The following is a 27,983-nucleotide window of genomic DNA, read 5'->3' on the forward strand; positions in this document are numbered from 1 at the left end:
GAAAAAAAAAAAGGCCTTGCTTAGAAAACCCAAGCATGGACATTCTGCTCAATAGGGCAGAGAAAAGTGAGCTGTATGCACACTTGAAGTAAGTTTAAATAAAGGTCAGTATTTCATAGCCACTGGATTGTGACTTTTCATAGAAAGAAGCTATCCAAAGATCTATCCCCTTCCAAAAAACCAAAAACCAAACCTTTATTTTATCACATACAAAATCAAAATATGCTCATACTACAGCTAAGCTATTCAGTGGTAGTGAAGCCGGAGGCCACGCCAGACTCCTGAGCATGTGGGAAATCACCACATTCCCACTCTACAATGTTTTCTTTTGAGGGCTAATGACAGTATGGGAAGACTGCAAACACAGCATGGAGACCTCTCACTTTGTCATTATCTTTGCAATCGTTTTGAAATTTCTGATGCATACCAAAAAGCTCATGTAGAGAAACACAGCCTTCCTCTGCAGCAGGACTGTGAACCTTTAATACCTCAACTAACATTAGGAGCTCTGCCCTTTAATAGGAAATTTACTCATCATTTCCAAACTTACCCGATGAATAAATAAGCCTAAAGACTCCCAGCTTCATCTCCTGCCCCAGTGTAGCAGGCATTTCCAACTAAACCTTCCACTTAGTATGCTCATTTTGCTCTGAGCGAGTGGCATTTCCTTGGGGAGCCAAATCGCTAGGCTGTCAAGCCTTGAGCTTTATTTCTTGGGAGGGACTCCAACTTACGTGATTTAAAGTGTGGGAGTCCACTTCCTGAAGCTCACTTATTTCCTCTGATAGATGCAGCAGATTGAGAAGGGAACGTGCCATGGTGGCGGCTGCTGGGAGGGGAGTATGTATGGCTGGGAAGACCAGCGTCACCCGTGTCTAGAAACGTTAAAAGCAAGGGACTCTCAACCCAACATCTATTATTTGCTCAAGGTGAACATTAAAGAGAAAACACTTTTCTTGGTGACACCTCATGACTTGGGTAGTTCTCTAATCAGCCATTATTTCTAATAGTTTCTGTTTTAAGCAGAAGAATAATTTATGTATGCTATTTTGTAAGGGGTTATATTTTGATCAATCTAATCTCAAAAATTTGATCAAATTAGTCCTAATATTTACTATACTGACTCTAGAATTTTAACAAAGGATTTTTTTCTAAAATAAAAAAAATTAGAAAACAATATATTCAGAAACACTTAGCAAAAGACACATAAAGTACACTTAAAAATACGGTTGCAATTTTCACTTTCTATTCCTGAAACAAAAATAAGCCATTTATCAGTAAGTGCATTTTTTCCATGGAGAAAATATTTATTAGTTTTCAAATGATCACATAATACAAATATTACACAATAAATCATTCTAGAAAAAAAATCACTTATATTAATATTCATAAAGTAAACAGGGAAAAGATATAGAATTGCATATTGTGACACGAAATTGTTCTTTAAAAATCTAAAAAGAAAATGCATCAAAATTAAAATTCAAACAAAACAGTTCACAGTGATATACAAAGTTTCACTTTGCAGTAGCTTGTAGTGCATGAGGTAACGGGAAATGCACTTACATCTCTTTTGCATACGTTAAGGAACAGAGCTGAGATTCATTAAAGCTTGAGATTCCAAGTTAAATCACTTTCTGTCTTCAGTGCTGAGACAAAAGACTAGTGGACTCAGGCCATAAAATGGTTTGCACTGTGGTTTAAAGAATGCAATGGGATGTCTAGGTAAATCTCGCTTTCAGTTCTGAATTCCTTCTAAAATGTTAGATAATTTCTTTTTTTTTTTTTATGTACTTGTGAACTATCTTATTAAGTCAGGACTACAAAGCTGTAATCATTCTACAGGAATTCAGAGTACTGTGGGGAATTTTTCAGTTCAAAATTATCTTTGATATTTACTTTTAAGCGTTAAACTTTTGAAAAACGATTTATAATTAAGAAATAGTTCTTATAGCCAAGAAAGACTAAAAGCAGGTTATCTCCTAGCTGATAGCCTTAAATGTTGAGAGGCTAACATTTTAGTTGTCCTATTATTAATTCTACAATTGCTCTCCTTAAAAATTATTCCAATTTAAAAGGAACTGGTAGTATCAGGTGACTGTTATGGTTTTCCTTAATAGCTCTGACTGGCCAGTTACCTGATAACCAAAGAAAGAAACAGCATTTTGATAGCTACTGCCAACTGGTAATCTGGACAGTTCCTTTAAACCTATTGACACCTACAGGCTATTCTGACTGTTCATTGCCTCTGCTCCGCTTCACTCAAGCGGCAGAAGGCCTCCAGTGCAGAGTAAACCCTAACGGGCATTTACTGTTTAGGAACACAGACTGGACTCTGTCGGGTCTCCGAGACAGCTCTATGGCTTTCATGAGTTGATAAATTACAGTTAAGAATAAGGCTCAGGACCAGCAAAAGATGAGTCAAGAGTAAGTCCTAACACTTACGAACTCTTCAAGACTTGGGCTCACCCTTTATTCACTTTAGCACAGGGTGACAAAAGAGGTGGCGGAAGGGTTCCTCAAACAGTCTGTATTTTTTTAATGCTACTTTTAAAAGTGGGGGTTGCCTATGTGATTAAAATGATTTTCAGTCCCACAATCTTTTAAGTGACACAGATACAGAGAGCTGCTTTGAAAGACAAGACTCTCAAACTTCCTCTATTTCAATCTTCAGAATAAGAAATATTTTCATGGCCATGTAAAACTCCAATATGAAAGGATTACTTCATTATTTGAGCCTTTCCATTTTCAGACCAAAAATAAACCAGAATAAATCTTAGAAGTTTGTAAGTAACAAGATCAGGTGGCTGGCTCATCCTTGTGTCTTCTAGACATAGTGCATGGATCCATTCACCACTGCCTTCCAAACTGCAGGTGCTGCCATGTGTGACAGATATCATCCATGAGGGCTCTGCTAGAAGAGTTCCTTTTGCTGAAGAGGTATGATGTTTTACCAGTTGAAAGAAATCTGGGCAATTAGAGAACAAATAAACCGGTCTCCCATTATCAAGATACCTGGAGTCACAGAAGAAGCCACCAAGGAAACAATGAAAACTTGCCAAAGCACCAACTTCACATTCTACCCACTGTAGATGGTAAGAAATGCCTGGACTCACGCCCTACCCTTGGCATCAAAGAAACTAAGAAAGAACCACCTTAAAATGCCCTAGGAAAAATCTAGTGTTGGCAAAAATTACATTCCTAGGGACTAGAAAACTACTTTTGAGTATATAGCTTTCGGGGACATTAAATCCTGAAACTTATATTCATTCATATTTATTTTATTAAAGAATGACACCTACATTTGACAATAAAGCCACAATAGCACTATCACTCATCTCCTAAGAGACCGAGTGGGAAGGCCTAACATTTAAGGTAGAAAAAAAGACCAAAAAGTCCTCGCTAACAGGGCAGGGTGACACCTGAATATTCAACTGTATAAAATTAGAGATTTCAGGTGTCCAGTTCCAAGATGAAGCACAGAAACTTCAATTTCTGGACTCTACAAGAACTCTATCAAGTTCACTGCTATAATAAAGGCCAGAACATGACTGCTTTTCTTTAATTCCTGTGAGCTACACAGGCAAGGAGCAAATTTTGTGTGTGCCCCAGATTATCCACTGCATGTTATCTGGAGAGAAAATTAAATAAATGCTAGGTTTGTTTTGTGAATGGGCACTAGACAGTACTCTCAGGAAACACAGACTGCAGTCCCACCTGGCTCCTGGAAGAAGCCAAGGGGCTTACCAACAGAATAAATGGGTAATAGAAGGACACGCCACTCTATACATAAACCCAAGTAAATAATGGAAAGCACCCACTTGTTTATTATCCTTTCCCACTCTCTCCAGAAGCTGGATATTCTGTCTCCAAGGGTTCAGTGGAGAAAGTGGAGCCCTGACGTCAAAAGCTCTCCGTGGTCTTGGCTGTATCTGTGGCTCTAGGATCACTCCTTGCACCTCTGGTAGGAGAGAAGCACTGAAATAGAGCTGAATATAGATTTAAGAAAAAATTCTTATTAAAAAAAATTACATACTCTGGTCATTTGAGTTTGTAATGGCTTATCCTCAGGACAAAAAGGAGCTATCTTGGTGCACACTTTCTTAAGTACCATCTTAATTTCAATTTTAGACATCTGTTACCACAAATGATTGATTTCCTCAGTAGCTACTAAGAAGACATCTGTACTGGTCTAAGCCATAACATACTCGGTGACAAACCACTCAACTTCAAACAGAAGATCGGAGGGGAAAAAAATCATAAATCATTATGGGAAACAAGATCAGAGTTGTTTTAAAGGGACAGGGAGAAGGCATTCAGCCTGATACATCAAAAGATCCCCAGTTAATTCTTCTATCGAAGAGAAGAGGATGGATTGGAAAATAGGAACAGAATAATCATAGTAAAAGAATAAATACTACTAATCAGGAATGTCTACAGAGCTCAATTTAAAGGTTTAAATTCCAGTAATTTAGACAGACCGATCAATACTATAGGCCACTATCATTAAAAAAAAAAAAAAGGTTAAACTGGTGTTTTATCAAAGCTCTGACTAATGCCAATGAAAAGGTTTTCATTTTCAAGCGGCCTGTCATCCTTGAAACTGGAGGGCAGGATAATATTCATAGGTAATAGATACTTAAAATTTTTTTAAATGCACAATCCTTTTATTTGGAGTCAAGAGGGACCAGGAATAATCATTAGTGGCCAGAATGTAGAAATTAAAATATTGAAGTATACCAAACAATAGATGAAGATGCTGGAAAATAGCTTTACAGAGGTTCAAAAGCACATAGTCTGATCAAGGGAAAGCTCAAAGGAGAAGCAGAGAGGCAGGCGAGGATTTAAAGTTATGGGGACTAACAGCTCTGCCTCAAGGGAAATGGTCAGTTCTCTTGTGTACAGCATGGTAACTTCTGGTTAAGTCTGAAGCTCTCCCTCTATCTGTAAGGGTGCTGTGTGTTCCTGATGCATGTATCAGTCAGCCGTGGCATCCTACTTCTGGGACTTGGTACATTCTGGGTGAGCGAAGAAGGGGAAATGCAGCCAGGTTACTTTCCCTCACACCACTTGGTCATCACGAGGTTCCTTACCTGTTAAGTGGGCCGAGGGCTGTGCTCTCCTGTTCTCTACCAAACAACCAACAAAGGTTATATCTCAGCATTATGGAGGCAGTGATCACGACAGTGTCTACTGCCTTCACTTCCTCCTGGCTCTGGCAGCCAGTGTGGAAACATACCAAAGCTGAAAAGGAATAGTTACTCTATTATCTAACAATGTTTAGACAACTTTCTTAAAGCCTGAAGATGAAAAGAAAGCCCAACCCTTCTACTTAGGAACATACCCAATTCTGCACAGATGAGGAATAAAAACAGTGTGGCCCAAGAAAAGGAAACTTGTGATGAATCTAACCATCCAACCTGTAATTTCCAAAAATTAAAAGAAATGAAAAAAAAAAAAAGAAGAAGAAGAAAGTAGCAGAAAAGGTGGAATTGGCACTAGGAAAGACAGGGAAGCCATAGCCAGAGTACTTCAAGGGCCAGGGTGGCAGCACGTGGTCCTGGCTCACAGAGCCCATAGACTGCAGGAGACAAGGTGGTTTTTAAAGCACTGCCCAGTGTTATCTCATTGGGGAGAGAGACCAGGAATGATGAAAGGAGAGAAGCACACATTAGAACCAAGACCTGAATACAGACTATCTAGAGAAACACTTTCTAGTCCTTAGAAGTAAAGAAAATGACTGACATTCCCACGGCTGGAACTGTCGTTAGAACTCTTGCTTCGAGAACAGCACGGACCCAGAGCATCGGAGCTGCCTCAGACACACACCCCTTATCCTTCTGCAAGTGAGCGCTACAGAAACGCTGCAAAAATTACCCCACAATAACCCTCCAATTCTTTCTAATTAATTTTGTTGGCAGACCCTTCCTTTTGTGATAATATTCCAACATAAACCACTGAAGATTATTTAAGAATTCTCCATTAATGAAATCTAAGTAAAATTTAACTGTAATAAGGCAGTGTTTAAAAAATCTATTCAGAAATTGTAAACAAAGGCTGAGATTTTTTTTCCAAATGTCCCAGTTTCCCTTCAATTATCAAATAAAAACCAATCATAACATGGAGCTGGATGAAAAATGGGAAAAGGTAAAGCGCCATTTTAAACATTAGGTTAAGTTTACAACTTCAGCAGGAGCACTAAAGAAAGAAAGAAACCTTAACATCTTTATGTTCAGTTATAAAGCAAGTTCAATATGAGCTTCTCAAAGTCCCATTTCTTTCAGAATATTCCTTTATTCTGCCTTCAGCACCAGGCCTTTGACATACTCTTACTCAGCAACAAATAAACACATAGATTTCACCAAATAAAAATTACTTTGATATCATTCAAAGGAGCTGGTATTCTTTTCACTGTAAGTTAAAATTCTGATGGGATTTGATGATTTTATACAAAAAAATATATAATTTCAAGATGAGGTCGTGAAGCTCAGCAATGACATGTGCATCTAATCAGCACACGGGCAAGCACCTCACCACACCGCCCCCAAGCATTCCTCTATGTGAGGTAACAAAGCTTTCTGAAAGATTAATATGTAATTAAAGAGAATAAATTTCAAACCAAAGATAATAAAATCTGTTGTGCTGTGATGTCACAGCAAGGATGTGAATGGCCTCTGTACCCATGGATTAGCAAAGTCATCAACATTCTCTGGAATTGTTTACATTTCTAAAGATTCTTACAGAAAATCCAGCTATGTTCAAATCAAAAAGAAACACTAAGTATTACTTATATATACTTAGCATTATATGAATTTACACATCCCATTGAGAAAGACAAGTTTCTCGGAAATGTCTATCAAATGAGGCTATTTGTAAGATTTACCCTCAGTACTATATTATTAAATGAGGATATATGGCTTGTTAGCTTTACACATTCCTATCATCGAAGAAAAAGAGAACCAACATACCTAATTATTTTTAAACAATGCAGTAGAATAAGTTCTTTGCTGCTGCTGCTTTTGAGGCAGGGCCTCACATAGCCCAGGATGGCCTTGATCCTCCATCTCTGCCTCCCTAGTGCTAGGACCACACAACAGTCCGTACCAGTCCATGGATGTGACTCTCCCTTAAAGACTGTGCAGCCACTGATCCAGTTAAACCTGCTGCTTACCAGTGTGCAGATTTATAAAGTAGACAGCATAAATGACTTGATCACCTCCCATAGCATCTTCTTCTTACCTACCTTCCAGCACTGACTCTTACTGGTTCAAAAGAACTTCCCATGTAAAAAAAATGAACTTCCCATAGATTCCATAACCGTTCCAGTTCGTTATCAGAAGAAAACTTTTTTTTTTCTTAAATAAATGCAGAATCTTTGCTCTCCAGGTCCTAGAAGCGTGTGTGGCACTCTGAATAAATAATTCAGTAAATGTTTTAATTCTTAAGGAAACAACTTTATCCACGGTATCAGAGTTCAGACAAGAGACAAGACCACAGTGCCAAGACCAGGCTATCTACCTACCAAGTGCCAAGCCAGTCGTGGCTACATAGCCAGACCCCATCTCAAAACAAACCAACCAACAGACAACAAAACCCCCTCAACATGTAACAAAATCCCATTATAAATGTTTTTTTCATCTTTTTGAAAAAGCTAACGTTTAAAATGTTACTGGGACTGAAGTCACACCACTAGATTTAAATGTCAAATTTTGTTAAAAGGAAAACAGTAGGTAACTAATCAAATGTGTCTTTACATGAACTAAGGCGCAGGATCGAGTAAAAGAGATGAAAAATGAGACAAGCCTTAATACATGATATTTTTAAAGCGGTCAACTTACTCAAACTGAAGGGCAAAGGGCAATTAGAAAGCAGATCTGTAAGTTCTGCCAGCTAGCTGAGACAGACAGAGAGGAGCAACCTCAAAGGAAAGGCAAAACGCAAACATCCTTAAACCCGACTCTTAAAAAAATTTTTTAAAAAAAGAACTGTCTATGTGACCTGCTATATCAGTTACTCAACTGTGGTTTTTATAATTAGCCTACCTTTTCCCTCTCTAAAAGCTCCTTATGCTGGCTTGTTTTCTTTCTTAGTATACATTATTGGCTTTGTTCTTAGGACAGTCAAGAGACTCTGAAATGTATGTTACTTTCAGAAAAAAAAATGCCTCTTCTATTGTATTTTTTATCCTAGGACCCCAAGTTGTACACTATATGAATACATTCAGAACGAGTGAGAAAAGACAATGAGTAACATTCATGTTTCATTTATTACATCAATTCCTTTAGTATCTTTATCCATTTATGGCAAGAACTGCCATTGCTCAACAACAAGATGAAGAAAGAATACAACTGAAAATGTGCGGATGGCCCCACAGCAAGGATGTCAGACACTAAATCAAGACAGAAGTGCAAGAAACCGAATACATAATGCTGTCCCAGGTCATCACCTCTACAAAGCAAAGAGAAAAACAAAAACTGTCTTAATCAATGATGGAAACAACTCCAGCAATGGAACAAGTAGAGCAGGTACCTCCTGAGCTAGACACTGGGCAGGACACAGCAGCTGGGCAGACTCCTCAGCTGCCTAACTCCTATCCCATCCCATCCCACCAGGAGAAAAGACAAACAGGGTGAATGACCAGAATGCCCATAGAGTTAGCTGGTATACCAGAGACACAGGACGAAGGCATTGCAGAGACCCAACCACCAAGTACAAGATGGGAATCTAGACTGGATCCTAAAAAGATCAGGGAAAACATTATGTCAAAGTTCAAAACCAACTTACAGATTGATGCTGATTTCCTAATTTCTAGATTTGTGATAGGAATGCCAAGGAAAGCTGGGTGGCAGCTTCTAAAAAGACTGCATGACTCACTCCTCCTGTTTCAATACGAAAGGCTAAAATTAAAAACCCAAAAGGTCTTGAATCAGTTGCTGTAACCATGTAATACTCACTGAAAAGAAATATAAAGCATTTTTTTCAGACTCAGAATAATTTAGTCCATTGTTTCTTCAATAATTAATCTCAATGGAAATAACAGCAGTATGTCATTGTGAAGTTCACAGTAGCAAACTAAAAGAAACTAAGAAAGCCTGTGTTGTCTACTGCTCACCAAGAAAGATTCCTGCACAACACTCAGACTGCACTGCCCCCACAAACTAAAACTGTCCAATCTGATTTTCTGTATTTAAAATCCTAGTGTCTTACTAATTATTCAAAGCCTTCATAGTTGTTTCAACTTTTCAGACATTTTGAGAGCAAAATTTTGATGGCAACAATGTCTTAAAAGGAAAGTACTGCCAAAGAGAATATGGTGAAAGACCATTATCATTGTCAAATCAAGGACTCTAGAAATATGACTAGGGCCAGATTTGGTGGAAAATGTCTTTTAATTCTAGCACTCAGAAGGCACACAAAGGCTGACCTCTGTAATTTCAAGGCCAGCTAGGGCTACATGGTAAAATGCTGTATGAAAGAAAATAAAGAGAAAGATAAAATGAAAAAACAAGAAGAGGGGGTGGGGTTTTTTTGTTTGGTTGGTTTGGTTTTTTTTGTTTTTTGTTGTTGTTTTTTTTTTTCATTAATCTTAGCACTGGGAAGTTAGGGAAGATTAGGTGTTCAAGACCAGCCTTGGCTATATGAGAGAGACCCTGTCTGAAAAACAAAGCAAAACCAAAGACAGACAGACAGACTGCTTTGAGTTCACAGTGCATTTGGTTTTAATCCTTGACAGTGCCACTATTACAAGAACTTATTGTCTTTATATTTACTAAGCAAGAGATTCAAACCTCCACTAAGAAATAAAGCGTGGTGCTAGGATAACAGCTCAGTAGTTAAGAACACTGCCTCCTCTTCCAGGACCAGGATTCAGTTCCCAGCACCACATGGTTGTTCAACTGTCTATTAACTCTAGTTCAGAAGATCCAATCCTGTCTTCTGGCATCCCACAGAACTAGGCACAAACACTGTACAGTCAAAACACCCATAAACATAAAATAAATACAATTAAAAAGAAAGGAAGGAGGGGTAGGAGAGAGAGGGCGGGACTGGAGGGATGGCTCTGTGCAACTTTCTTGCAAAGAATCCGAATCTAGCTCCCAGAACCCTATACCAGGAGGTTTATAATCCCTTGTGACTCCAGCTCCAGGGAGTTGAAAGTTTCCTCTGGCCTCTTCAGGTACTTGCACCCAACTACCTGTGTGTATATACATATATATACACACAATTAAAATAGTAATACAGGGTTTTTTTAATTAAATAAAACTCATCTAGTATCCATTACACATATTGGACTGACTGCTTATTATTCAGAAGTAATGCCAGATTGTGGTATTTCTAAAAATTTAAAAAACAAAAAATTTCATTCTGTCCTCAAATTTAAGAGTTCAGCAGATACTTTACAGCCTGAGTTGACGTCACAGTTTTATGGCAGACCAGAATAGTCAAGAGCTTCCTCCGGATTAAGTAGCACCATCTTCACAACCATCTTCCATGGCAAATTTTCCCCTTTTAAAAAAAATGTCTTGGGCTACAAAGGACTTCAAATTTTACCTTGAAATTTGAGACTTTTAAGCCTCAAATTGATTGAGCATGGTGGCTCAATCGAAGGAAGCCCACTCGGAAGCTGCCTCAGGAGGACCACTGTAGAAGGACAGCCTGGGCTACACAACAAGTATGATTTATAGTCTGAGCTATGTACGTAAGTACTATGGCCAGGTTATAGAGCAAGAACCTGTCTCAAAAGAGAATCAAACAACAAAATTGCAATGTTTGTATTAGCTAGCTCCTTGCAACCTAACTTGGATTTCCTGAAGAATACAGTACCACATACAGACTCCACCCCTAATAACTGAACTGTTGACAAAGGCAGGGTCAGCTGAATGAGGGAGGAGTGTCAGCCCAGCACTTTTCCAAAGCATGTTCCTAAGCATCTGGTAAACACCTCTTTGGCGCACTCTCATATGGCAATAATCACACTTTGATCCTAATATGAATGTATACTTAAAAAAGCAAGATAGAAAACATCACCAACTGTTATGGCAGGATGATAAAAGTAGAGAGAAACGGGCTCAAGGAGACACAAAAAGCATCTGCCAAAACACCTGGGCTCTAGAACTTTCCTTTTCCCATGTGACAACCTAGTATTAAAAAGAAAATCACTTTGAAAGTTTATAGAGAACTTCAAAATCCAGTTCAATGAATCCGTGAGCCGTAAGAATCTTGACTCTGAGTCATTACCTGACTGATCAGTCTCATTCACCCATCTGAGATGTTTACCATCCCATATGGGGCTGAGAACCGAACAGACGGTCTTCAGGGCACTGCGCCCATCTACAACAATCTGTACAGAGTTTCAGATCCCGTCATCTGGAAACTGATTCTACTTTGGAATGTTAAACTGCCACATGACACTGTATTCCCTAAGTCCCCTTCACTCCCACTAGAAACAAAACTTGGAAGGCAGTTTTGTAGCTACCTTTGCATTTCTGAACTTAACCCAAGTATTCATCAGTTACTCAGATATAGAACAGTCCTCACAGAATGAAATTCAGAAAAACAATCAACCCCTGATGTCTCCAATGAATGGAGTAAGTTTTTTTAGTTTTGTTTTTAACAGAATGAAGGCACTCAATATATATCATGCTTGGTAGAAATGAGAAAGAAGCTACTCTGAAGACAAGTTCTTTCATATAACCTGTGGTAATTCAGACTATACCAAATATCACAAAAGACCCAGGATGACTTGTTTAGAAGGCTATATGTAGCATGTAGAAGTCTTAGCCTGGTAGGCAAGCTTTCTTCTTTAACTTACAATGCTATAAAGGAACCTTCTTACTTGGCATGATATGAACACCAACCACATACACAGCCACAAGGAATTGAGCTGGATGCATTACACAGTTACCGCCTTTGATCTTTCCAAACAGTACCAGGGTTATATTCTAGTCCCCACAGAATAGGTAAGAAAACTGGACTAACAAAGTTTAACTCACTTATAAAAGTCATACAATTAATTAAGAGATAGAAAAAACAAGGCTAGAGACCAGGTCTGATGCTAAAACTCTACTCAATAAAATCTACCTCATTATATGCTGAAAGCACTAACAGCTTTGTTGATCAATTATTTGAATGCAAAAGCTGCAATGTTTGTGTTATATGAAACAACTGAGCATATACTTAATCTGGAAGACATCAAGATCTATGATGCTTAAAACACATGAAGATCTTATGGGTCCCTGCCCCCTTTATATTTTTAGCACTTCTGCTAAACACTAGGTATGTATAAAGCACTCAGTATTTCTGAGACAATACATTTCTATGGAGAGTCCTGTAAAGAGCTTTCTAGACTGATAGACAACTCCTTAAACTAGCTAGTGTCATCTTTACTTCTCTTGGGTAGACCTCCAAATGCAGGCAATGAGGAGCGAGTATCCCTGGAGAGTGGGCTGTTACCACGTTGCTCCACAAAAATTTCCAACTGTGACAACTGCGTCTTTCCTTCCCACACTCTTAACGGTTTATCACTGTCCTGGTTCTGTTTGTTCATCTCCTAGTGATGTGTTCAACCTCTAACTCAGACCTCAGTTATTCACTACTCATGGGATTTAGACTCAATACTAATGGGATTTAAGTTCCATATTCAAAAGCTCAGATATAGCTCTGTTAGAGCAGACTAGTCTTAAAAGCTTTTGGTCTTACATATTAGATCTACTCATAATAAGCCATTGTAAAGCCTCATGAGCTTAGACTCTGAGTACAACTAGAAAAATAACTGAAACTAAGAAAAATTCCAAAATGAGCCTTACCTTCCACAAACTCAACTCATTCAACTGCTCTCCTGTGACTGCTGGCCTGGCCGTGAGACAGCAGGTCGAGGAGCTGTCCACGTGTGGATGTAAACTGAGGTGCTTTCAAAAGCAGCTGCTTCCTCCCACTAGTGACAGTGAGAATTCAGTATCCAATGATGACCTAAGCCAACACCTCACTTCCGAGCTTCACCATTACACCCCAAAATCCCCGCTGTCGCTGTCAACAGCTCCAATGCTCATTCATGAAAGTGAACAAATGTGACTAGCTTGTGCAACAACTCTTAAGTAAGACACATAACACAACCTCTCCAACAACAAATGAAATTTACCTCCCAACAGAAAGGAGAACTAACTTCGATTTTTAAACTGCATTATTAATCACTCATATAAATTAGTATTTTTGTAGTTCATTAACATAAGCTGCAACAACTCAAAATTAAAGAACTGAGTCATAAATAAACTATTATGACTCAATTAATTAGAACGAGGTTTCTGCTTTTAAACTATTTTAATATAAGTTATGCTAAGCTTAAGGCAAACATCTTAAGCAATCTTAGCACTGAGAACAGACGGTTTCATTTACTGATCGTTCCTGGCATAAAACTGTCTCACTGGACGTGGTGGAATCTGCCTTTAATCCTGGCACTTGGGAGGCAAGAGGCAGATAGAACTCTGTGACATTAAGGACAGCCTGGGCTACATAGTAAGTTCCAAGACAAATAAGGGAGATCGTGTCTTTAAAAAAAAAAAAAAAAATGAAGAGTGTCTCCAGTTACTCTTCTGAATTGTGATTAGACTCCCACAATTCCAAGTTAAATACGAGGCAATAAGCTTGGGAATGTTAACCACCACAGCAAAGGGATGCTATCACCGTCTTCCTCTCTCGTGTTCACTGGCTCTTATAAGTTTATCATCAGTGCATAAATCTGCCAAGAGAAGAAGCTAAAAGGACTGGTGTGGAATAGTCTTTAATCCGACAGGACATGAGGATACAGATAAAACCAAGTCCGGTTCTCAATCCAGCCTTCTTTTTCATGACCTGGAAGAAGTGCTCACTAGGAATCAAATGTTACCGATTTCAGCAGTTGAACAAATGTGTATACTCAACTTCAGACAGTAGCTGGTGAGCGTGTGGTACATCTACATGAAGGAAGAGAACAGGAAAGATAGCAGCTGGGGTGTGTGCAGGAGAGAGAGGGGAGAGAGACAGATCTGAAGAAAACACTTGACCATCACACCGAGACTCTACAGTTAACTACAACAGAAGACATGCTGGATTCTAAGAGAAATGCAGGGGGCGTGTGATAGATGGGAAGGCCTACTGAAGGCACTAGAGGAAAGCTGCGGCTCACTAGACTCCTCACACCTAAGCTGGGCACACTACCTCACACAAAACCAGGTGCTGTGTCCACCCACTCTCGGGGTTCATTATCTTTGTGCCCAAAGGGTAAAGAAACGCCCAATGACATACATAAACGCTCAGGGGCGAAGTGCTCACTTAGCAGCACATTTTTAAAACTGTGTTTCCAAGGCAAAGTCATCAAACACCATCTTTTTAAAGAAAATTTTAAAAGAAGACTATACTCAACAAAAAGAAACTATGTATAACTGTCACAAATACAAAAAGTTATCTATAAAGAACAATCAAGAAAATGAGCCTGAAGTTAAACATAAAACTTCCTTATAAAACAAAGTTAAGCCAGGCAGTGGTGGTGCACACCTTTAACCCCAGCACTTGGGAGGCAGAGACAGGAGGATTTCTGAGTTGGAGGCCAGCCTGGTCTACAGAGTGAGTTCCAGGACAGCCAGGGCTACACAGAGAAACCCTGTCTCAAAAAACCAAAACCAAAACAAAACAAAGTTAAAGTCTTAAACAAACAAACAAAACAAAACAAAGTGACAACACCTGAAATAGCCACCCTTTTCAACATACCAAATCAAAAAACGAAACAAAAACTAAGGGGCCCTCTATTATATCAAAATATCTTCATTAGTAATTCTACTGTGGTAACAGAAAATGCACTATGTCCTGGTGCCTCCCAACATACTTTAGCTTGAGGAAGCAGAATATTCTGGTTCTGATCACATGCTGCAAAAGCGTAATGGTTCAATTTGAGCTGGAGAAAGACCACAAAGTGAAATCTTTAGGCATGAAGGAGTCTCTAGAATGAACTAAATGTGGGGGATACCATTCCATAGGTTGGGGTCCTGGTGACTACGAATGGAGAGAGAGCTGGGCAGCAGCATTCATACCTACCCCCCTACACCCACTGTTTCCTGTCGGTTATTTTGCTGCAGCCATGGGAAGAAAGTCAAAGTCCAAACCCTGAAACTAGAATTCAATATACAAATCCCAGATCCTACCATATAGGCTGGTAACCCTGAATAAAAGGCTTCTCTCTCTATCCTCAGTTTCCTCACCTGTAAAATGGGGATAAATATGAAGGCAAAAAGCTGTCCTGCAGATTAAGTAACACCTCTGTGCCCAGACAACTCTGGCCAGCAGTGCTGGTTCTCCACTAGTCTACTCCAAGTAGCTGCTAATGTTACTAGAGTCTGAACAGCACACAGCACTCGGCAGAAACTACCAGCTCCACCCAGGACAGAGCCTCTGGAGGTCGTAACTCCAAGTGCTTGGTTAAAAACAAATTAAAAATCACATCAAAGTAGCCTTATTACTAATGCCACTGAGGTACGCCATACCACCTAGTGATTTTAATGGTAGGTATCATTTCGACTATATGTGTAGCCTCCTTTCAAAACTCTCCTAACTAGTCAATATACTATTTGTTAGTATGTATATACACACTAGGAAAGCCTAAGGACAAAAAAGGTAAGAACGGAATAACCTGAGTAAGCTCTGAGAGAATTCAGTCTTTGTCAACAAACAATTCTGAATTTTTAAGTCACCCGAATACTCAGAAATGTACATGGGCTATCAAGAATTCCCAAAGCGGGCAGTCAGCAGCCAGGTGTCACTACAAAAAATGTGAGGGCCCTGGAAGAGTGGGCCATTATTTCATCTGTTAATCTTCAGAGAGCTCTGAGTTACTCTGCTCTGTGCTCCACGGATGAGCAAAGCCACACCACACACCACGACCTAACAATGATCCTTCATGAGATCAAGTCCCAGTAAGTCTCCCCAGTCAACACGAAATGGTTCTATGAAAGGCAACCGGGCTGAACGCTGACAGGTTTAGAGAAAGGGAAACTGACTAGATTTCCAACTAGCCTCTGGTGATCACTGCATTACGTCATTGCCCCTCCTGGCGGTGGGGTACTGCTGCTGTTACCACCATCATCAGAATTCCACCTTAAAAATGAGGCCTCATCTGTCTCCCAGGGCTAGTCATTAAAGCTCACTGTGAATTCTGACCACTGCCAGCCCTTTCATGGTTCTTTTCCCTCTGAAGAATCCCTACTTTTCTCTTCTGAATAACAGGCAAACTAATAATGTCCACAAGTAAAACAGATCACAGAAACTGTAAACAAATATTTACTGAACTGGTTAGAAGGAAACAAACAAACCCCCTCAACAGAAGCAAGTGGCATTTTACAAGCTCAAAGCCTGTTTTTGAAGAGCTGACTGCAAAGGGTTTCTAAGATAATACCCAGGTATTTTAGAACCATATTATGGAAAATAGCTAAGTCAGTCCAAAGTGGAAAAATACTGAATATTCCAATTACAAAATAAATGGAGGTTTTTTGTTGTTGTTTCATTCAAGTTAAAGAATTTTTAACAGCTTAAGAGAATACAAAATAAACAAAACACAGTGCTTGTTTAGAGAAAAAAAACCAGCCAACTCACAAGCAGCAAAAAGTAAAGCAAGTCTCAATCATATCAAAGAAAAAAACTGATGTCACATGATAACCTCTAAGGAATTTAATTCTATTCTCTAAAAAGATGCATTTGATTTCCCTGTTCTCATGCCATGATTAAGAGTAGATTTTCTAGGGCTGGAGAGATGGCTCAGTGGTTAAGAGCACTGACTGCACTTCCAGAGGTCCTGAGTTCAAATCCCAGCAACCACATGGTGGCTCACAACCATCTGTAATGAGATCTGATACCCTCTTCTGGTGTGTCTGAAGACAGCTACAGTGTATTCATATATAATAAATAAATAAATCTTTAAAAAAAAAAGAGTAGATTTTCTTCCTTAAACAGACTTTCGCCACCTCTGTAAACACTGAAACAGGTTTTGGATACTAGTAGATTCCAAAAGTCGCTGTTCATGGAGGTTAAAATGTTATCAGATAATCACATCAAGTAATAAATTATAACAAGTATTATAAACAAAAATAACAAGGTGCTTTTAAATTAGTTTTAACAAACAACCTAAATTGTTTGGGATGTCATGGACCCTCCCAAAAGTTAACAGTTTAGAAGGTATAGTGGTACATACCTATAATCCCAGGACTCTGGAGACTGAGGCAGGAAGATCACAGATTCAAGGCCAGCTGGGGCTACATAGCTAATTCAAGGTTGGCCTAGACTACATAGCAAGATCTTGTATCAAAACAAGAAAAAGAAAAGGGACAATTAAACTTTAAGGAAGAGTTGGGGAAGTGACCTTGAGCATGTTCATGTTCAAGAACTGCACGTGCAAATGCCCAGAGAAGAACGGGTGGCGGGTAAGAAAGTTCCTGAAAGGTCATCAAGTGTCATCAGGAATGAAGCATCGGGAGTGGAAGCCCAGGGTAGAACACTTGCCTGGCATGCATAAGGCCCTAGGCTCCATGCCCAGCACAGAGAGAAGCGAACGTTTACTTTTCCCCTTTATCTACTTGTCTGCCAAGAACAGCCAGCCCTTGCCACATGCTCCCACCACCAGGCGCACGGGGCCAAGCAACCAAGGACAGAACCTTCTAAAACCATGAGCCAAAATAAACCTTTCCTAGGGAAATGGAGCCTGATAGGAGGCCAGGAGCAGGCAAAGACAAAGGAATCTACTAGTACCTTACACCAGAGGGGACGGCTTTAAGAGGACCCGGGCAAGTGAGTTACATACAAGACTGGCACATTGAGAACACCATTCAGACTGCAACGCTGAACCAGAGAAAGTGGATATGTGTGGATCGCTCGCTGAGAAAGCTACCACAGGCAGTACTTCTTTAAGTGAAGTCTGTTTTCTCTTAGACTTGGAACTGTGCCAGCAGAGAAGAGCTGGGAGACTAAAGATGGATTTTACGTGCAGGGCGGAGCCAGTGAGGAAGAAGATAAGGAATGTGACCTTAGTGTCTAAAGTAAAACAGTGAGTCTCGGCAATGGGGACAATCGGTGTTAGGCTGACTACCTAGGAAGACTGAGGAGCCCAGCACCGGGGAGGCTGAAGCAGGACGACTGCCTCAACTCAAGTTTGGGGCCAGCCAGTACTAAAAGACTGAGCAGCCTGTGAGAACCAGAAAGGCCAGGAAAGCTGACACTGATACTCTGGCAGAGAATACTCTCAAAGACCAACACAGAATGGCAAGAAAAGTGGGAAACAAAACAAAACAAAAGAACAAAAAACAAAGAAGGGTGTCGCAGCCAGCCAGAGTGCTGCAGGAGGGAGCTCGGTCAGCCAACAGAAGGCAGCAGAGACTTTCCAGTCAGGATGACTGGGGAAGAAGGAATGGTGGGAAGAAAAAGGCATTTCTGTCTGTGAGATCACAATCCGCTGTTTACAACATAGGTAAAGATGGGTAATTTGTTCTTCTCCTGCACCTTCCTTTGAATGAGCCATTAAAGGATGTTTTGAAAGCTGTGTGTGGTAGGCCTTGTCAGGAATCCCAGCATCTGGAAGGCTGAGGCAGAACTGCTGTGAGAGACTAGTCTCTGCTAAGTAAGGAGCATGTTACCTCAAAAAGCAAGAGCAAGAACAAGGAGGCGCGCACTCTGCCACGGCAGCCAGCCTTACAGTGGCACTCAAACCTGAAGAGCAAGGCTCCACCTGTGACTCCAAACCAGGACTTTTCAGTTTCAAGTTTTAAATTTAAATTTCTACACAAGAAATCATGTCTATTCTTTTGTTATTAAAGTGAATTTTTGAGGCTCTATGTCAAATAAATTTTTTAAAAAAGTATAAAACTGTAAGCCTATAAAAAAAAACAGACCATGAAAAGACAACAGTAATACAAATCTGGAAGCCAGAAAGCAGATGGTTGAATGACAAATGACTTCGCAAACAGTAAAAACAATCAGATTCGGCAAACAGTAGAGAAAGCCAAAAACAAACCCAACTTAAACTTTGCAAAGCCAAAGGCCCTGGAACTGGCAGCGCCACAGCCACTGTGGGGATGGAGGCTCTGCAGAAGGCAGGTGTAACCAGCTCTTAGTCCTGCTCCTCACCCAGTGGCCAAGTCTGAGGGAGCTTGCAAGCACAAGACTGAGGCAGCCAAGCAAAGTAGAAGGGGGTGTGGGGGGGGGGGGTAGAACATGGCTTAATAAAGACGTGCCGCTGGGGATCCAAGACTCCCAAGACTTTCCATCCCTCCACTCCCTGCAGCCCTTGTGGACACGCCTTCCTGCCTAGGCACAAATCAGAAAAGCCTTCTTACAAGGAGCTAATCAACTAAGAAGTACAAAGACATCAGGACCCCTAGTCAAACAGTCCAGCCAGGTTACCGGCTAGTGGGGCAGATGGCTGACAAGCTTGTTGAGAATCTGCACCCAACATTTCCATCGTTTACACTTGAAACTGCCAACTACTTAAAGGTACACATGAAACTGCCAACTAATTAATGGAAGGGAACAGAACATGGAAGATACAGACCAAGGCACAAAAGAAGATGAAACCTGGAAAAAGCAGACTGCACAAAAAGAAAACTTCTAAAGAGCTAAGGATGATGACACGCTACAACATCTACACTCGAGAGGCAGGGCTGGAGAATGGCAAGTTTAAGGCCAGCCTGGACTAAACAGAGAAACCCTGTGTCATAAAACAAATCTAACATGTGTTCACAGAGCTAAGAGAAAGCTCTATTAAATTGGAGCAGTATACAGCTAAAAAAAAAAAAAAAAAAAAAAAATACAAAGGTCAACAACAACAAAGCTCTTAGAAATTAAATGTAAGAAAAACTCAATAGAAACAGAGCAGAGATAGAAACAAAGGAAATTAAAAGACCAGCCAGGAAGGCCCATTATGCAAATAAATTTGAGGAGAAAATTCTGGGATGTAGTTCCCCAGCAGATCAGATCCTTCACCAAGACTATAAGGCCCTGGATTCAAACTCAGTATCCCAAACTTTCCAAGATAAAATAGCACACAGCAAAAACTCATGAATAAAAGCAGAATCCACCTACACACACACACACACACACACACACACACACACACGCTATCCATGTAAAATTCAAAACACTGGAAACAAACTTTAAAAGTATTCACACATCTTTTAAAAATGAGGAGAGGAAGGAAGGAGAATGAAAGAGAGGAAAGACAAAGGCCACATACAGTCTAGGAAATCAAAGCGGCTATAGAATTCTCAAAAGCAATTATGGAAAGTAGGAAGTGGTATCAACCAAGTTGTAAGAGAGCACAACTTTTGCAACCTGGTATCCTTTACCTAAACAAAGAAATCAAGTTCAAGTGTAAAGGTAAGCCAACACCATTTAAAGACAGCAAGCAAATAAAAAATGAAGTCAACACTGGCTGTGGAAAATGAAGATATACCCACTGGAGAAACGAAAGAGAGAATCCAAGAGTAATAGTTGAGTAGCAAGCCTAGATGACAGGCTAGCACAGAGGCCAGAGTGACATGGACTTCCTAGAGAAAGGCCAAGTCAATACCCTGAGGTTGAGGCTGAGGGGCGAGTGATACAGACCATTAATGATAAGACTAAGTGCAGGGTGCAATGGGGACCATATACTCCAGCCACTGACTGACTCAAAGGCAGTTCCACAGTAAGAGCAACCCCAGTGAGAAGTTCTAAGTAGCTCTCCATCCTCTGGCATTAGTGCAAGCTTACAAGTAAGAAGTCACCAGAGAGCTGAGGAAGGGCTCGATCCATGTGGAGACCAAAGCACACACAATTTGGAGACCAGGAGAAAACTGTGCTGATGAAGAAATTGGAAGGGACCCACCCCTTCCAATACACCAAGTGTCTGTGGACAGAGAAAGGAGCAGGGCAGCCATAGGACACTGTACTGTGGATAGAGAAAGGAATGATCTTTTATAAAGCTTAAGAATATTCCAGAGTGACATTAACTGTTGGGAGAAACTCCTAGAACAAGGGCAACCAACAGGTAGGTCCGTTTTATCCCAGAAATTTAAAAACTCAAAGTAAGGATAGTTCTTATTTGATAAACTCTTAGGAGCACAAGGAGTTGAGTTCTGAGAGTCTTCTAAATTTAATTTACCTGACAATTCTGTGAGAAGTTATTTATTGCCTTCATTGTTTTCAATTGAGGAAACTGAGGCATAAGCAAACAGCCTGAAGTCATATGAAAGGAACAGAGGGCAGAGAAAAGACAAGGCTGGGTGGTCCTCCTTCTGAGCTGCTCCTGACTGGTAGGCACACTGTTGCCTGTCTGGTAGTAAGACAGGCTTGTCAAAGAGGAATCATCTATACAAAATTAAAGGGATTCGACAAAGGAAATCTGGAAGGAAGTGGAACGTAGACTTCGATTCTTTAAATTGTACATGTAAAAAAATAAATACTTCAGGTCAGGTGTGATGGTGCACACACACCTCTAACCCCACATGCAGCACTAGGGAGGCAGAAGCAGACTGATCTCTGTGAGTTCAAGACCAGCCAGGGCTACAGGGTCAAAACAAAAACCATTAAAAGGTACTTGGTGTTTTACATTATTTTAATTGATCCATCCAAGCACTCCCAATAGGTAAGCAAAACAAGTGTTGTTCCTTTTCTGTATGAAAAGCCCCGACTTCCAGGCTGGGGAGATGGCTCATTCTTCCATCTTACAAGACGGGAGGTGCTTGCTACACAGCATGTGAACCTGAGTTTGGACCCCAGAACCCACAGCAAGCCTGAAGCAGAGGCTTCTAATCTCAGCAATGAGGAAGTACAGACAGCTGTATCCCTGAAGCTCCCTAGCAAGCCAGCCCAGCCAACACAGTGCGTTCTCATAATCACATACACGCATGCAACACTCAAGTAAACATGAAAAAAACCTCACTCATTGCTGTAGGATACTTAAGGACTTACTACAAAACAGACACTATTTAGAAGGCTGACACCATGTCACCTTAAGGAGCAAGAAGATAGCAAAGTCATATTGCTCATTTCAGTTTATTACAAAAATTATAGCACCTGCATTTCTAATCGTGTGGTTAAGATGGCAGACAATAGGAATTGTGCCATGACAGGAAAAACAGAAAAAGATCTGCTGAGTTTGTTTTTTTTTAAAAAAAAAAACAAAACTTTGTTCCTGTCCTTGTGGGAAAAGACAGGTAAACATAATTATCACCAAATATACAGTACTTAAATAGAGACAGTAAAATGTGCTAAGGAAACACCCCCTGGGGAAGAACAATCTTTCAGAGGGAACATCTGAGCTTTGCTTATAAACAAGAATTTCACATAACACTGTGCTAATAAGTACAGAACATTATAGTAAAATAACTGTATCTTCCTGTTCCTGCAAACATTAAGTTCACATTAAAGGCTAAGACATCAGGATCTTTATAATAAAATGGCCTTTAAAAAATAAGTCACATCATCTTCCATCCATATTTGTAAGGTTTATAGTCTCTGAGTATTACAGTTGGTAAGTGGACAACTGAAAGCACTTTCCACGTGTCTGAGTGTTTAAAGAGCTAGAGTATATCGCAATATATACTCAAGGATAGTCTTTCTTCTGCCACCAAACATTTTTACGTTAACATTACTTCCTGGGTCATAAAATGAAATGAGGACACAACCCTTTCTTCCAAAGGAGATCAATGGTGACAAAGCCTACAGGGTGCAGATGACACAGGCTGGCATGGAGGAAAGGCAGGGCTCTAAGGCTGACTCGATTTTGACTCTCCTAGGTATTTCCCAATTATCTCCCAAGGGCAAATTTAAATGATTTAAAAAAAAAAAAACTACAGTGAGATAAAAACAATCTGCAATAAAACATAATTAAAAATAGACCTCAATGGTTGGTCTGCATGCTCCTTGGCTGGGGGACTCAGATCTCAGAGAACTTGGAGGAGGCCTGGCAAATAATATGTCCAGTCTTAATGACTCAACTTTGATGTCAACTAACACAAGTTTGTAATAAAGTTCAAAGACAGTCTGAGGACTGCTTATGTTAGCTACAGCAGACAAATACTTCACATTGCTTCTTGTGCTTCTCCGGAAGGAACGTAATTCTACCCACTGACTCCTGTCCCACCTTGAGCTCAGTCAGGAAACAGCTCTGCACTCTCACACTGGGATTCACTCACAGATAAAAGCCAGTGTGCAGTATCCTCTGACTTAACCTTGGACAGCAGGTCTTCCCAAGGCCTGCCATCTCCCTACCAACAGGAGGAAAACAAAGGAAGCCCTCCCAGGAGCCCACAAACTGTAATCAAGAAAACTCTCCCAGTTTGTAACCAGTGTGTGGTTTCCATTTCTGTTACCTGTCTGTCACAACTTAGGTTAGCATCTGTATTATATAGTTATGTTAACAAGGAACGTCACCCTTTTGACTTAGGAAACAGAAAAATTAGAGTAAATAATTCCTTAAACTAAAATTACAGGTGAGGATCAGAATGATAAAGATAAAATTAAAGGTTGAACAATAGTTGTAATTGGACTATTACAGAAACTACCTCTTACAAGTCTATCTTGTGAAGTACTTTTGTAGGACGGTAAGGGCTACATTTAGTTAATAACAAAATGTAAATATATGACTATCAGAAAAACAAAAAAACTGAGAAAGTATTTTCACCTGTTTCAATTATCATAACTTTTTACTTGGGAAAAAAATGATGAAAACTTCACTAAAACACATGGCCTTGTTTTCTCTTTATAAAATTCTTTTGCAACATTTTCAGTTTTTCAAAGTAAACCCACAAACATACAAATAGAATATAAATGCTTCAACTGGAATGGCTGAAAGTTTAATGTAAAAAATCCCAAAATATTCTAAAATAATTAACTATCTTAAATGTTTTTTCAAAACTTCAGTGAAAAAGAAGTCTTTTTACAACTACTATACTTCTGATCTGTTTATATACACTGGAAAACTTATAAAAAGAACTTTTCTTTTTTTAAAAAAAGAATCTTAAAGCAATGCAGAAACAGAGTTCACAGCTTGGCAGTCTGACTCACTAAGTGTGATTAACATATTATTTTCAATATAATTGAAAAAACTGCTGGCCTAATACTGACTTTTAGCCTCTCTGCCTTTTGGTGAGAAGAAACAGGTGGGACAGATTACCCTGTATAAAATCAGCCCTTTAAGACTGACTTCACTCTTTAAAATGGCTACCACTTTCATCTACTATCAAAAGAAAAAAAAATGTACAGCATTACTTACTAGCAAGGATAAATCTAGGTATTTTGCCCTTGGAAAATACACTCTTAAGACCCACATTCCTCTTCTGTTCGGATAAAGTTTATAAAAGCTGGTACAAAAGCTAACAGTATGAGGGCAGCCTATATCACTCAGATTAGGTCATCTTTCCCACAGTGCCCTAGGAGGACAAGCAGGTAACAGTATCTTTCACAGCCCGAGATCAAACATACTAGGAAAGAAAGGGGCTGTATAGCAAGAACAAACGTGGGAAACACAACCCCAACAAGAAGTGATCATAAAGATTTTAGTAGCTCAGAAGAATAGCTTTAACTATTTCGTGGGATACCAAAATGTAAGCTGCTTTTCATAATCTTCTCAAAAGCACTTTACAAATAATAAAATCTACCTGGTAACCCCAAGCCTATTCGTCATATACACCTACACTTTATAACTATCGTGAACATTATTTTCATAACCTAGTCTACCTCCCAACCACTGAAACCATTCTGTGAGACTCTTCCTCTGGAAAACTTACCATGAATAGGCACTTCTCACACACAAACCAAAAGGTATATATATATATACTGCTTTAAACTAACTGCACCCACACGTACTGCTACTCAGGAGATTAACTTTGAACTGCCCGATGTCTGCAGAAGTACATGGTCTTACCTCTCGTCCTCGCCATCCACCAGGGGTGTTGTCAGCGGTAGCACCTTCAACGGGAAGAGAGAAGCAGAGGCTGCTAGGCTGCTGCTACTCCCATCTGAAACTGCTGACATTCCCCCACTGTCACCACTGATAGTCTGAGGTAAGCCGCCTAAGGAGGGCTCCGCTGGGCGCCTGGTATCTTCCATTTGGCTTCCAATTGCCTGAGCTAATGATTGTGTAGAGAACTGAGTAGAACTTAGTGGTATCTGTTGTGCCAAAGGCAAATTTATGTTAGTGGCTATCAAGGGAGATTGACTAACACTTTGAACCAAACTGCCATTTTGGGTGGCTGGGGGTTGTGCTATATTCTGTGGTGGAACTAAGTTTGTTGGGACAGAAGGCATTCCAGGAGGGCCAGCTGAACTAACCTGATTTGTAACAGAAATAGTGCTTGCGGAGGGCAGAGGACTACCTGTGGGCAACTGCTGGGAAACAACTCCTTGAGCCACCGTTTCTACTCCCTGTGGCTGGGGAGGCACAGTTACCAAGGTACTCTGGGGTGCAATGACCAATTGTTGAGGAAGGCTTGAAGCACTAGTTTGAACTCCCTGATGAATTATCCCAGTTGGAGCAGGTAGGACTACTTGTGAAGACGGAGGAGCACCTTGCTGAATAACTGAAGGTGTAACTTGGGTAGAGGGCTGCTGTACTGCAGTGGGTATGTTTGCCTGTTGACCGATATTTGCCATCTGACCGCCAGTTGGTACAGTGGACACTGCTGTTTGAGCCTGGCCAATGGGCTGCCCGGATGCCCCTGCAGGTTGTGCTTGTACTGCTGTGGGCTGCTTGGGCAGCTGGATCCCTTGTGGCTGAACCACAGGAATCACTGATGTCCCTGCTCCCGGGCCTGTGGAACTGGACTGTCCAGCGGACATTGCTGCTTGAAACATTGGCGGCGGAGGCTGCTGCTGCTGCGGTACGTACTCTGAAGTAGGATTTTGAGTCACTGGCTGGCCATGGCCTGGGGCTATCTGTGTAGGAACCATTGGTTGTTGTTGCCCATATTGTAACTGCTGGGGTGGTGCCCCTGGAAGAGGAGTTTGCACAGGAGGAGCTGTCTGAGAATATGGCAGCTGGGGTTGAGCCAGACTGGAAATGGAAGGCTGTTGGCCTACAGCTGACGTTACGCCGACCACGCTGACAGGTGAAGGCTGGATACCAGTTGCTGCACTCATAGTGGCTTGCAGAGGAACAGGTTGAAGACTCTGCTTCTGCTGAAAGCTCAATTCTTGAGGCTGTAACTGTACTTGTGACATCTGTGACTGAGAAATACTCTGTGGTATACTAACCGCCGCAATACTCTGTGGAGCAGGACTACTGAAGTCTAGCTGTTGGAGGGCCACACCTTGAAGACCTGGAGGCGCTGGAGGTAGCGTCGGTGGCTGCTGCACCACAGAAGGGGCTCCCATCTCTCCACTTCCCACACTCTCTGTGTAGTGACTCAGTGTGCTGACACTGCTGCTCACGGAGCTCCCACTAGTGCTCTCTCTCTCTGAGGACGACACTTCCGTGGGGGTTTGCTTCACGGTCTCCACCGCTTTATTTATGGCCACGCCTTCTGTAGCTGGCACAGCATTTTCTTTCTCATAGAATTCAGTGCAAGTCCATCTACCTTTTTTAAAGGGTTCAGAAGTAGAGTCTAACTTCACAACTCTGAACCTCGATGTGTTAACTGTTGGTTGTTGTTGCTGCTGCTGCTGCTGCTGCTGACTGGAAAAGACTCCCACAGTGATACCTGCAGCTGCATTAAGGACACTGTTAGCCACAGGAGAGGAAGAAACGGTACCATTGCCCATGCCACTCAAGACATTCACATTAACACCACTGGTAACGCCAGGCCCACCACTCATGCTAGCAGCATTAGGAATATTGCTTGTACTTATATTAGCATTGCTATGCGCGATGTTTGTCACGCTGGGACCGAAACTACCCACAGTAGCCATGTTGGCATTACTCGTTGCGTTCGTGCCAGTAACTGAATTTACACCTATGCTGCCTGTAGTACTTGGAGCACGGATGTTCGTCGCCATCACTGATGCAGGTAAGCCACTCGATGAGACAGCAGGAGGAGGTGCGGCTGGCACACCACCATCAGAACTTCCAGTTGTGGAGAGTTTCCTGGACACTGGGCTCGAGGGTGGCCCTCCAGGAATGGATGTACTGGCCACAGAGCCATGGGATGAATGGTGGTGTCCATGGTGAAGGTGGTGCCCATGATGAATGTGATGGTGGTGATGGAGGTGGTGTGGATGAGCATTCCCGTTGATCACAACGTTTTGTTGTGGAAGGTGAGGCAAAGGAGGCTGAGGAAGGTGGGGCTGGTTAGGAGAGACTGCCCCAGGTGTCTCAGCTTCCTGGAAGTTATTCAGAGTCTCCTCTGAGGAACTGCGTTCAGGCTCACCTAAGTCAGTGGCCCTGGAAAGGGAGACATCAAGGATCTCGGAAGAAGAGAGATCTTCCGTGTGCGACTCGTCCAGATCGTCGTAGCTCTCCGTGTCCTCTGCTATGCTGTTGTTAGAGCTGATGCTGGCAGAGATCTGAGCCGGAGTAACGCTAGTTATCTGGAAGCCACTTTTCTTTTTCATCTGAGTTCCGCCTGGCGCAAGAGGCTGTCCCTGCAGCTGAGCCTGCGAGAGGAGGTTCAGGCTTTGTGGAGGCGGAGGCTGTGGTCCCTGCGTGGAAGATGCAGCAGGAGGCGGCGGCTGGAGCAGCGAAGGAGGAGGAAATTCTTCAGAAGATGGAGCAGCACCACTGACGCCGGTACCTGCTGCATTGAGAGCAGAGGCGCTGCCACCACCGCTGCCCCTTCGAGGGAACATTGCCGGGTGCGCCATCTTCCTAGCACTAATGTCTGCAGCAGCGGCCGCCGCGGCAGTGGACTCTGGCGGCTGGTGCATTGTGCTGGGTACCGGGGGGCGGAGGAGGCAAGTGCAATTTCCTTCTGCACCGTAATCTTTGTATGGAGAAGCCGGAGAGGCGAACAGGACCTGAAGCTCCGCCCGACGCGATCCCTCCTCCTCCTCCTCCTCCTCCT

At 41.3% G+C, this 27,983-nt stretch overlaps 1 protein-coding gene across 4 annotated transcripts; it reads right to left on the reverse strand.

The window, feature by feature from the left end:
* Nucleotides 1-1,407: 1,407 nt before the first annotated feature.
* LOC114609846 (TSC22 domain family protein 1) lies at nucleotides 1,408-27,957 on the reverse strand. Of its 4 annotated transcripts, none has more exons than XR_003709597.1 (3): nucleotides 24,911-27,957; nucleotides 5,091-5,241; nucleotides 1,408-3,986 (listed from the first exon to the last, which is right to left on the reverse strand). XR_003709597.1 is itself a non-coding variant. In XM_028754239.1 (2 exons), exons 1-2 carry the CDS (start codon nucleotides 27,844-27,846, stop codon nucleotides 5,148-5,150), a joined length of 3,030 nt encoding a protein of 1,009 aa, XP_028610072.1. In that variant the 5' UTR covers nucleotides 27,847-27,957; the 3' UTR covers nucleotides 1,408-5,147. The 4 variants fall into 4 exon arrangements, 1 of the variants encoding a protein (XP_028610072.1); XR_003709596.1 differs by having other exon boundaries at nucleotides 1,408-2,965; nucleotides 3,819-5,241; XR_003709595.1 differs by having other exon boundaries at nucleotides 1,408-3,012; nucleotides 3,819-5,241.
* Between the last annotated feature and the right edge of the window lie 26 nt (nucleotides 27,958-27,983).

The sequence above is a fragment of the Grammomys surdaster genome, unplaced genomic scaffold (assembly GCF_004785775.1).
Source record: "Grammomys surdaster isolate TR1022 unplaced genomic scaffold, NIH_TR_1.0 125985, whole genome shotgun sequence".
Lineage (NCBI taxonomy): Eukaryota > Metazoa > Chordata > Mammalia > Rodentia > Muridae > Grammomys > Grammomys surdaster.